The sequence below is a fragment of the Bidens hawaiensis genome, unplaced genomic scaffold (assembly GCF_021521415.1).
Source record: "Bidens hawaiensis isolate Kalapana, Puna unplaced genomic scaffold, B.hawaiensis_p1.1 tig00027069_1, whole genome shotgun sequence".
NCBI lineage: Eukaryota > Viridiplantae > Streptophyta > Magnoliopsida > Asterales > Asteraceae > Bidens > Bidens hawaiensis.
Genome location: NW_027494364.1, coordinates 92,105 through 104,453, shown reverse-complemented (window position 1 = coordinate 104,453; position 12,349 = coordinate 92,105). Strand labels below are relative to the sequence as shown.

The following is a 12,349-nucleotide window of genomic DNA, read 5'->3' as shown; positions in this document are numbered from 1 at the left end:
TTTCTTAAAAACCATTTCTAACCCTAACCCACTATGACCTAAATTAAACAAAGATAAAATGGAGATTAGAGAATAAGACTCATGTATTTTTTTAAAAAGTTGAGTTTAAAGTTACAAATTTTCTTTAGTTTTTTTCAACAACAAACTCACACACTCGATAACTCTACTTCTAAATTGTATTTTTGACAATTACAGGACTCGAATTCACTCTCCTTGATACAACTAGACGGCTAGAACAAATGGCCGTTGATAGATAGTGTTTAGCTAGTATAAATTCCATTGGAATATCACCTTGTCACCATCACACATTCATTTGATACAACTTGTTTGTTGAGAAAACATTTAAGCCGACAATAATGGTGTCATTCTCATCCCACGTTGTATTGGGTCTAGATGGACAGACGATGAAAAAGATCTAATAGAAAGAATAGTCTAAAACTCAAATTGTATAAAACAGTAAGCTAATTATGTTTTATTTATATTTCAAGTAAGAGTTTTCATAAGATAATAACCATTCCTACTTTCCACAAATATAATTTATTAACCATCATCATCGTACTCAGTATATCTTATCAATATTCAATAGCAAAGTTATGGTAAGGGTCTGAGGAGGCTGTTTCTGGTGAGACCTTTGACTCGATAGTAGTTTTGCATCAAGCCTTGGACATAAGGCACATAGCACTCAACCATCGAGACACCGTCGATTGGTGCATGTACTCTTGTCTTTCGGCTATCAACGCCACCACATGATGTTAGATTAACCTTCCGCCACTTTTAACGTTATATTCACGAGATTAGTAAAATAACGTCAAAATTAGTGCAATTTCACTTTTGTCCACCCGAGGATTCACACATATATACATTACATGCTCGCACCGCAAGCATGGCGAAAATATAATTTATTAATATAAACTAAAAATGAGTCGTTATTTTCAGTATATAGAAATAGTTACATAGAAAATGAAAGAAGAAAAATAACATTGAGTAAAACTCCAGTGTAAGAATTTAGATATTTAGACATTCACATAAATGCCTTTAAAATCTGTAAATTGATGTTTATGAAAGAAAGTTTTCATTCTTTTGTAAACATAATTATGATTATCACGATCTATTTGTATTGGTAGGATACTTGATACACATGTTTTAAATTGAATTATATTACTTGATTAAGAGTACTTTGATGATTTCAAGTACACACAAATTGAAATCGACGTTTAATATAGTGATGTGCTTAAACGGTCCAATATAGGAAACACGAGTGCACGACTATGGACCATAAGGGCACATAATGACATTCCTTGTCACTAGAGTATTTCAACACGTTTTACATAACCTTGTCTTACCCGCTACAAGTTAAAGATTAAAATAAAGTTTAGATCCAAGTTGTGCCTACTTCATGAAGGAAATACATAGGGCCGTCTCCGAGAATTTAAATACCTCGGCCGGGCAAAAATAAAAAAAAGGTCCGTATGTCTTAACAAGAATTTTTTATTCGCTGGTGTACGTGGATAAAACGTTTATCGACCGGTTTATTTTAAGCATAAACCATGCTGACCATGTACTTATCTCATAAACCATAGCAAATAACCTTATTTTTAATAGAACACACACACACACATCTATACAATTAAATAAATAAAGCTTTCCTCTAGCCACGTGTCATTCATTTAGTCCACCCTCACTCATCCATTCCCGCCTATGTCCACAATCCATTTAGAAACCATTAACCCGGCCCGATTCTAATTGTTACCACCAGATCTTTCAAACAAACCCTAATTCATCCTTCATGTCCTCCTCACTGGTGTAATCAGGCTGTAGAATGCCTTCATCTCCGTTCGTCTCCTCTCCTGTGTTGCAGCCGCACCCACACCCACCACCGCCATCGCCAACCCCGTTTTCTCACCGGATTCCACTTCTCCGGTGTTGCCGCACCCGCCACCGCCACCGCACCAGCCACCGCCACCGCCGGTATGCTATAGTTTTTGCTTTCTGATTTGATTCGTTGTTCTTTAACTATTAATATAAACCTTAAATCGATTTGATTATGTATTTAGGCATTAATCGATTCCACTTCTCCGGTGTTGCAGCAGCATGTTCGGACAACCAGTATACTATAGTTTATGCTTTCTGATTTGATTCGTTGTTCTTTAACTACTAATATAAACCCTAAATCGATTTGATTATGTATTTAGGCATTAATCGATTCCACTTCTCCGGTGTTGCAGCAGCATGTTCAGACCGCCGGTATGTTATAGTTGTTGCTTTCTCATTTGATTCGGTCTTCGTTAATTATTTATATAAACACTAAATTGATTTCATTATGTATTTAGGCATTAATCAATTCCACTTCTCCGGTGTTGCAGCAGCATGTTCGGAGCGCCGGTATGTTATAGTTGCTTTCTCATTTGATTTGGTGTACGTTAATTATTTATAGAAACACTAAATCGACTTCATTATGTACTTAGGCATTAATTGATTAATAAGCGTCATCTTCGGTGTTCGTTAGTTATTTATATAATTAAGTTAGATCAAGTTATATTACTCTGTCATCAACTCGATTACATTCGCTATTCGTTAAATTTATTTTATATAAACACTAAACTGATTTCATTATGTATTTAGGCATTAATCGATTCCACTTCTCCGGTGTTGCAGCAGCATGTTCGAACCGCCGGTATGTTATAGTTGCTTTCTCATTTGATTTGGTGTTCGTTAATTATTTATACAAACACTAAATCGATTTCATTATGTACTTAGGCATTAATTGATTAATAAGCATCATTTTCGGTGTTCGTTAGTTACTTATATAATTAAGTTAGATCAAGTTATTTTATATATACTCTGTTGCAGCACCCGCCACCGCCACCGCACCAGCCACCGCCACCGCCGGTATGCTATAGTTTTTGCTTTCTGATTTGATTTGTTGTTCTTTAACTATTAATATAAACCCTAAATCGATTTGATTATGTATTTAGGCATTAATCGATTCCACTTCTCCGGTGTTGCAGCAGCATGTTCGGACCGCCGGTATGTTATAGTTGCTTTCTCATTTGATTTGGTGTTCGTTAATTATTTATATAAACACTAAATCGACTTCATTATGTACTTAGGCATTAATTGATTAATAAGCGTCATCTTCGGTGTTCGTTAGTTATTTATATAATTAAGTTAGATCAAGTTATATTACTCTGTCATCAACTCGATTACATTCGCTGTTCGTTAAATTTATTTTATATAAACACTAAACTGATTTCATTATGTATTTAGGCATTAATCGATTCCACTTCTCCGGTGTTGCAGCAGCATGTTCGGACCGCCGGTATGTTATAGTTTCTTTCTCATTTGATTTGGTGTTCGTTAATTATTTATACAAACACTAAATCGATTTCATTATGTACTTAGGCATTAATTGATTAATAAGCGTCATCTTCGGTGTTCGTTAGTTATTTATATAATTAAGTTAGATCAAGTTATTTTATATATTACTCTGTTGCAGCACCCGCCACCGCCACCGCACCAGCCACCGCCACCGCCAGTATGCTATAGTTTTTGCTTTCTGATTTGATTCGTTGTTCTTTAACTATTAATATAAACCCTAAATCGATTTGATTATGTATTTAGGCATTAATCGATTCCACTTCTCCGGTGTTGCAGCAGCATGTTCGGACCGCCGGTATGTTATAGTTGTTGCTTTCTCATTTGATTCGGTCTTCGTTAATTATTTATATAAACACTAAATTGATTTCATTATGTATTTAGGCATTAATCGATTCCACTTCTCCGGTGTTGCAGCAGCATGTTCGGACCGCCGGTATGTTATAGTTGCTTTCTCATTTGATTTGGTGTTCGTTAATTATTTATATAAACACTAAATCGACTTCATTATCTATTTAGGCATTAATTGATTAATAAGCGTCATCTTCGGTGTTCGTTAGTTATTTATATAATTAAGTTAGATCAAGTTATATTACTCTGTCATCAACTTGAATACATTCGTTGTTCGTTAAATTTATTTTATATATACAATTTGTTAACATGATTGATTTATGCTCAATCAAATTACTATGTTAAGTCTGGACTTTTAAAAAGAGAATCTTTTTTTGTAACATGAGATACGAAAAATTTATAAAAAAAATAGACATTCAAATAAATTATAATACACATTTTTTTTCGTAAAGACATTAAATTTATATTAATCATGACAAAAATTGAATACTTATGCAGCTTAAAATTCGGACTAATATACGCTCATTCAATAATTCTTTAATTAGGTAAATTTAAATTAAATATATAATTTTTTAGGTTGACTGATTTATGCTCAATCCATTATCTATGTTAACTTTTGACTTATATAAATATATATTTACCCCAATTTATAATTGCTTTAATTAAGGTCAAAATTTACTAACGTAAATCATGGGCACTGATTAATTTATAACTTTTAAATTTAATGTATTTTTGTTAACATAAAAAGAATAACTAAATAAAATCATGTGACAGAATAATTTTGATACCTTACGTAAGCCTATATGAAAACGTTTAACTAACTAATTTCAACTTTAAATAACATATATATGTAAACTGTTTGGCATATATATGAAAATATTCTGTTTGACTATGCTTTGTATTTAACACATTTCTAATACTTTTAATTACGGAAAATAATAACTAACGAAAATCAAGGCCCCAGATCGGTTATTAACTTTTATATTTCTTCTATTTTTGTTAACATAAAAATAATATGTTTGCCATATATATCAAATTATTCTGTTTGCATTTGCTATATATTCTTTAATAACAATCCACCCTCATCACCATCGAAGTCGATCTAACTGCCATGGTAATTCAATTGTTCTCTCCCTTTAATTTATATAGTTTGTTATATCTTATTACTTACGAAATACAACACCTTTTTTTAACAATGTCTCTAATACACAGAAACATGGAGCCAAAAAATTTGATCAAACTTAGGGAACTTGATGCTACCAAGACAAACTATACAATCAAAGTTCGAGTTGTTAGACTATGGAGAAAACCAAACAACAAGAACCCTAACAAAATTTGGTCGATTGAAATGATTATAATGGATGAGGAGGTAAATATTTACCAATTTTTTTTTCTTTTTATAATATTCAGCACTCTCAACTACATAAATTTTCAGGGAACAAAGATGCAGGTAAGCGTGTTCAAAACTTACTTTCCTAAGTTTGAAGAACATCTCCGAGAGAATGAGTGCTACTTCATTTTTAGGCCCACACTGGCCGACAATGACGCAAAAATCAAGCATGTGGACAATGGCTAGAAAATTTCTTTCCGTTGGCAAACGGACCTAAAAAAATGCACCACCTTCAAAGGCTCCAAGTATGGTTTTGAATTCACCAATTTTGGTTCCATTTTAAAAGACCCTCTACCTCAGTACACTAGACTCGGTTAGATACCGTATTATTTTATTTATTATTTACTCTTAATTGTTTAACACACATTAAAACTCTTAACGCTCTAACTTTATTTCACACTAGATATTATTGGATATGTTTACAAATGCTATGAGGTGGAGAAGAAACCGGTAAGAGGTGGCAAAGAAGCAATCAAGATGGAGATCAAATTAGAAGATCTGGGGTAAGCAACTCAAATTTTACTTTTTTTTATTCATTTGCACTGAACTATATTTATGTTATCCATATCAACAATCTTACAGAGGTAGACACATCATATTAACCTTGTGGGAGGAATATTGTCAGCAAATGTTGAACTACATGCAAAATAAGCAACAGGCTCATGTTTTCCTAATTCTTCAATTCGGAAATCTGCATATATACGGACGTAAGTAAAAAATCATGTCATTATTTCATTGTACTTTAAATAACTAACGAATTTATGTTATTACAGATAACAGGACTGTTTATAATGTTTATGATACGACGCGGTTGTTTATAAATTCACCAATTGATGAAATCATAGAATTTAAGAAAAGGTACATTGTTATTATATATGTTTAAAATAATTACCATTTATATTTACCTTTACTTTCTAAAGGTAATACTATTATTGTAATGCTATAATTTAAAAATATAATCTGTACAGCCCATTCTTCCATACCAAATTTGTGATCGTACAATTGTAATAATATTATTTAAAAATTGATTCTGTTTTGATAAAAGCTATTATCAAAACACGGTAACACATGAAAATAGACCATCCACAAGTCTTGATTTTTTTTATTAAAAGTTACCTACTCATTATAACAAATAATGTTTCATCACACCAGTTTCCTGTCTAACATTGGTGAAGAAACATCCTCTCATCGGTCCGTTGGTACCTCTATGGTCTCGTCACTGGAAGACGAATTTCTTAATGATATTGATTTCATCAACATTCGTGAAATTAACGAAATCAAAGAGGCATGTCATTGTTTTTTAAATTTTTTGTTTTTAGATTCATTGAAACATCATTATTAAAATTCTCTTATTTCTGGATAGGTTAAATCCCTTATTGTTGTTGGTAAGATCAAAGCTCTATGCATTGAGAAATCATGGAATTATCGTAGTTGTGATTTATGTAAAAATGGAGTTGAAACCACAACCGTCAGAATTGATAAGGGAGAGAATCCAGCCGATTTTGAAGTGGCGAAGCAGTACAAATGTCTCAATGACAATTGCACTCAGACTATTGTATCATCTCCTATGATTAGGTTCTCAAATCTTTTAACTTTTTTTTACAATATTAACCATGCTTTATCTTTTTAATTTATTTTAATCATATTTTTAAGATACAAGATCCCCATACGAGTCCAGGATTGCACAGGGACTGTGACTCTTACAATGTTTGAGCGGGAGGCTAACAAGCTTATAGGACGAATTGCTAAAGACTTGCTGGACGAACACGAACAAGTAAACTTTTTGTCTTTTTTGAATCGTTTTATAATAACATTACTATAATAGTGAAATTCTATAACTTTTTATATTTGAAATTAAAACATTTGATGCTTTTCACAGTCGGCTGAATTTTTAACTCTTCCTGCTGCCTTCAACGTTTTATTAGAAAGAAAGTTCGCCTTTAGGATCGAGATCAAGAACTATAATCTTGATAACAATGCTGAGTATTTTTCCATTACAAAACTGACTGAAGATCTGAACATTATTTCAAAGCTCGAAAATAATTTCTATAATAATCAGGTAATTTGTTAATTTCTTCATTTATATATAATAAACCGGTCAAAACTGTACATGTAAAGCATGTGAGTTTACATACAAAATGAAGGTTGAAGATTCTGATTCGGTGAACCCAAGTAACTCAGAGTTGCCATTACAGACGGATGTTTCTTTGAAGGTTATCTACTATTTTTACTTATGTTTTCGCTATCTACTTAAATCAAACTAACTATATTGAACTTATAATTCCTTACTTTTTTTATTATATAGGATTCTATTTCATGTACCGCTGACAATGGGACCCCGATTTCCAATAGCAATGAAAGTATGGGCACGGCTGCCAGTGTTGATTTGAAGCGTAATCTTGAAGATGTATACGACGTTGACGAGTCATCCGCTCTGTCATCAACTAAACAACAGAAGATTCACACAAAGGATTTGCGTGATGCAAATTGGAATGAGACGCTGTTGATTCCTAAAACCGAGAAGTACTAGTTGGTTCCTATTTAATTTAAAAAACTTTCCTTTTTATTGTCTTTTTTTGCATGGTTTGCTGAGACTATGTTTCTTTATATTTTCTGTTTTGATTGTGTTGGGGATTTTTCTTTTTGTTTGACTACATGGAGATTCCTTTTTTTGATAAAATTTTATGATTGGTTATTGCTATGGTTTTATGTGGTACATATGTTTTGCAAAACTTCAAATTAATATTATAGACAAATAATATTTCACTTCCTTAAAGTATAACTACTACAAAAAATATTCCAATTACTATTAATTAATTTTTTCATTAAAATACAATTCTACATTAGTAGGTATATGTATGACTTTAAAGTACCTACATGCAAAATTAAGATAAAATACGAAAAACTTTAACAAAATTTATATTTCTACAAAAAACTACCTACATGGATATTACTTTTTCATTGAAGTCATCAAATTTATATTTATGATGACAAAAATTCTATTTTTATGCTCAATTAAATTACTCTGTTAAGTCTGGACTTTTAAAAAGATAAATTTTTTTATAACATGAGACACGAAAAACTTAAAAAAAAATAGACATTCAAAAACAATATAATACAGAATTTGTTTCGTATAGACATTAAATTTAAATTTATGATGACGAAAATTCAATACTCCTGCAGCTAAAGATTCGGACTAATATACGCTCATTCAATAATTCTGTAGGTTCCCAGCCGGATCTACACGGAATATCTCGTTCTACGTAGGTGCGGAATCCCTACGTAATACGTTACGAGCGTAGAAGACGGTACGAGCTAACACGATTGAACACACGTTACAATAAGCAAAGACACGTTGTATATTGCAACTGGAAACACGTGATATCAATCACTGATTACACAACTCGTTACACGTAAACTAAACTAATTAACATCTCAGCCGTAACCTATACTTATAAACACGACAACTTCGCCTGGCATGTTCAGGCGAAGTTGTTCCTAACTTCGCTTACTCATCAAGTTCGCCTGTATTAGCGAACTTGTGAGCTAACTTCGCTACATACAAAACACAAATCCAAATGACTCGATTACAGACACTATATACTGAACTACTGACATCATGTATCAACAGACTCCCCCTTGGCAGTAGCTTCATATCTTTATCTTCAAGCACGTGTCTTTTAATCTCAACAATCTTGTATCATCATCTTCAAGCATGCACTCCTTCTCGTACACATACCGAAACAACTCTTTGATACTTCCTCGCTTCGTCTTTCCAAGCAGGAATATAAAATATCTTCTTCTCATTCAGCGCCTGCAGATCAGCTTCAGATAAGTTCACTAGATGCATCGGATCATAGACTCTCAGCAGCTCTTGTTCATCTTCGTCCTCCATTACTGCTTCAGCTGTTTCACAATCTACATACCACCACTTCAGCTCTTTCATCACATCCTTGGGCATTTGTTTCATCGGCACTTCTTTTAGACACCGGATCGGCTTATACTTCATAATCATCCAAGGCTTGCCATCTTCTCTCATCCCTCTATCTTTGTCTTCAATGAGTTTTCCCTTTTGTGGTTTCAACAGCTCGAACTTCTTCTCTTTTATACTTTCCTTCCAAACAATCTTCCCAATGACTCTAGCCATGTTATCATCACTTCTGTTTATTAACCCCAATCTGGCTAAGTCTTTCACTTCACATTCTGGCAATGTATTCAATGATCTCAACAGCCTTTTGAAGTACTGAACACCATCATATCTTTTAATCACAAAGAGCCTCAACTGCTCATCATATATCCAGCATATAATCCCCTTTCTCGATTCAGCATAACCTCTAATGTTGTAACTCTTCTTAAACATAGTAGGGACCGCTGGTTTCTTCGTTTTTACGAACCATTGAGCGTAGCCTTCTTTCCATCTTGGCTGCTCTTCCCATTCTGTCTCATCATTTCCCATATCTTTACCCATATCTGGCTTATCAACATTCGGAATCTCATGCTCCACATTCTCCTCTACTATCTCTCCCTCTTCTATCTCATTATCAATAACTATCTCTGCACCAATCTTCTCTATCTCTTCAACTGGTAAAACATCATCATCACCTATAAACTCATCATCCATCTCCTCAACATCCACGACCACCACCTCATCACCTGTACCGCCCGCTGCACTTGACTCCCCCTGAGTTGTGGAAGTCCTAAGAGCTTGTTCAGTTCTTGGCAACTCTCCACCTGCACCTTTCGATGCATTGGGATCATCGTCTCTATCATTTCTCTTCTTAGTCCTCAACTCATCGCCTTTACAGCTCGTCTCCCCGTGAGATGCCAAGAACTCCTTCAAAGCATCAATGATTTTGCCATGTTCTATCAGCAGGGACGACTGTATCTAATTCTCTGCAACTAAGCGCTGAATAGCATGGGTCTGGATAAGATTCACCCTTGATTGTTCTGCCACAACCCGTTCAAGTGCTGCTATTCGTTCAGAGTCTGATAAGGTTGCATCGAAATCAAACCTCAGATGTGATATATCTTGAGTGTACTGAGGAGGGATTTCTAATGTAATCGGGACCTCAGAAGTAGGCGTAAACGTAACCGCAGGTGGTATCGTAACTGATAACCCTGCCGTGGCCACAACTGTCGACTCAATAAATCTTGCCACGAACTCCGTTGGAGTAAGAGTTGGAGGCGGCAACGATACAATCTCAGGAGCCGAAAGTTGGAATGTAGTGGGTGGGAGGCCGAATGCAGATGAGGTAGCCACCACGGGAACATCCGTGGCGTTTGGCCTTGTAACTTGTAATGATGAAGGGACCATTGTCATACCGGACAGTGCTGGTGGAGTGAAACGTACCACCCTTGAGCTCTCACCAGCTCCCGAACCTGCACCTGGCCGTTCCCTTCTTGATCTCCGAATCAACTGATGCACTTCTTCCTCATAATCTGACTCGCTGTCATCATCAGTTCTCTTCCTTTTCCCATGAGTTCATTCTTGAGTTACCAAAATTCGTCTCGCTTCAGCCAACTCATCTTCAGAATCAGAGTCAGCCACCGTTGTAGCTGCCCTAGTCACATTCACACACGAAACCCTTTCAAATGATACTTGCACATTTTCTTCAGGATCAACCCGATCCATATCAAAGAAGCCTTGACCACCAAATGCAGCATCAAGGTCTACATTCTCCTCCGGTGACACAACAGGAGCAGCAGGTATAGCTTGAGGCGCTCCAGCCTGTTGTGGTTGAGGATCCCGAAACTCGTCCCCACGAGCTGGCACATACTCTGGGTTGATCAAGTACCCGAATAAAGGAGTATGTCGAGGACGGAGCTCAGGTTTACTCCTCGCACTGGAAGATCTGCACTGGGCGAAGATTCTTTTACTCACACTTTCTACATATCTGATTGGGCGGCGCTGAGGTAGCATTGGAGCAACATGATTCAAGATCATCTGAATGAATCTTGGATACATGATAAATCTCTCACGCGCCACCACTCTTCTCTGTCGATCTATCTCATAGAAGACCATCTGACTAAAGCTGTAACGCTTATTGTAAGTCAGAGCAGTCATCGCCGATTGCATGGTCGCGCCCATCCCATCAGTACCAGCCTTTCTCCCTAACATACACACGATCATGACATGCATGAGAAAGCGCCACTGGTCTAGTAAGAACCCCTTGCGTCTCTGAGTATCTCCCAAGGGACCAGAGTATCCCATTCTCAGAAACGCTCCATCTCGGAAAGGAGCTACAAAGTCTGTCAGATCTTCTCTTGTTTCATCGCCAAACTGCAAAGCCGCCCGGATCTGTTCAGATGAGAACTGAACAATCTGATTGTTGACTGTTGCTCGCATCACCGGGGGCTCGACGCGACAGTCATACTCCACGGTCTGCCAAAAATCCTCAATGTTTGGCAAGGATATCGGCAGTGTTGTTGTAATCGCGTGGAATATACGCGAGCGAAGTAAGAACGTGATGATCTCGCGGAAATCATCAACACCGCTCGCATCCGGGTCTAATGTTATGTACATGTTATGACCCGGGAAAAACTGTCGTTGGTTGTCTCCTCCATCATCACCACCTGCGCCGCCTGCTCCAGCTACAGCAGCCATTTCTGCAACAAACAGGCTAAGTTAGATAAATGTCAATGCAAATCACAAGTTCGCCTGTTACCATGAGCGAAGTTGTGATTTATTCTGTATAGGCGAAGTTAGAGGTGGGGCGAAGTTGGGAACAACTTCGCCTCAACTTGAACTTCGCCAGATAACAGTTAAGTAAAAAGGGCCAGGCGAAGTTAACCACAACATCGCCTCATATACTGTTACATAATTAATTATCAGGCGAAGTTAAACCTCAGGCGAAGTTACGGATAACTTCGCCTAAACTGTAACTTCGCCGAATATGAAACGACAACAGTTAGGTTTTTTTCGAACGAGGTGAATAGGGTCAATTTGGAGAATGCGACTCCGTAAAACTTGATTTTATGATGATCTAGACGTTTAAGTTGATTACTACCACGTGAAAACACGTTTGAAAATCGGGTATTGAAATTTCGAACGACCGAGGTTATGAAACTGGTCGTAACGACCTTTGATTAACCTTAATGAACGTGATTATACTGTATATCGACACTACACACCTTGTAATTGGATTAGAAACAGAGAATAAGAACACAGATCGGATTCGAACGATAAGTTCGCTTAGGGTTCTGATAATAAGTTCGTCGGGTGAGTGGAAGATA

The 12,349-nt window shown here is 36.0% G+C and overlaps 1 protein-coding gene across 1 annotated transcript; it reads left to right on the top strand.

The window, feature by feature from the left end:
- Positions 1 to 4,942: 4,942 nt before the first annotated feature.
- Positions 4,943 to 7,646, top strand: LOC143574643 (replication protein A 70 kDa DNA-binding subunit C-like). The gene is made up of 11 exons (XM_077059217.1): positions 4,943 to 5,095; positions 5,137 to 5,176; positions 5,520 to 5,619; positions 5,699 to 5,823; positions 5,890 to 5,974; positions 6,269 to 6,401; positions 6,480 to 6,691; positions 6,770 to 6,890; positions 6,996 to 7,175; positions 7,261 to 7,329; positions 7,422 to 7,646. The coding sequence occupies exons 1-11, from the start codon at positions 4,943 to 4,945 to the stop codon at positions 7,644 to 7,646; spliced, it is 1,443 nt and encodes a 480-aa protein (XP_076915332.1).
- Positions 7,647 to 12,349: the final 4,703 nt, after the last annotated feature.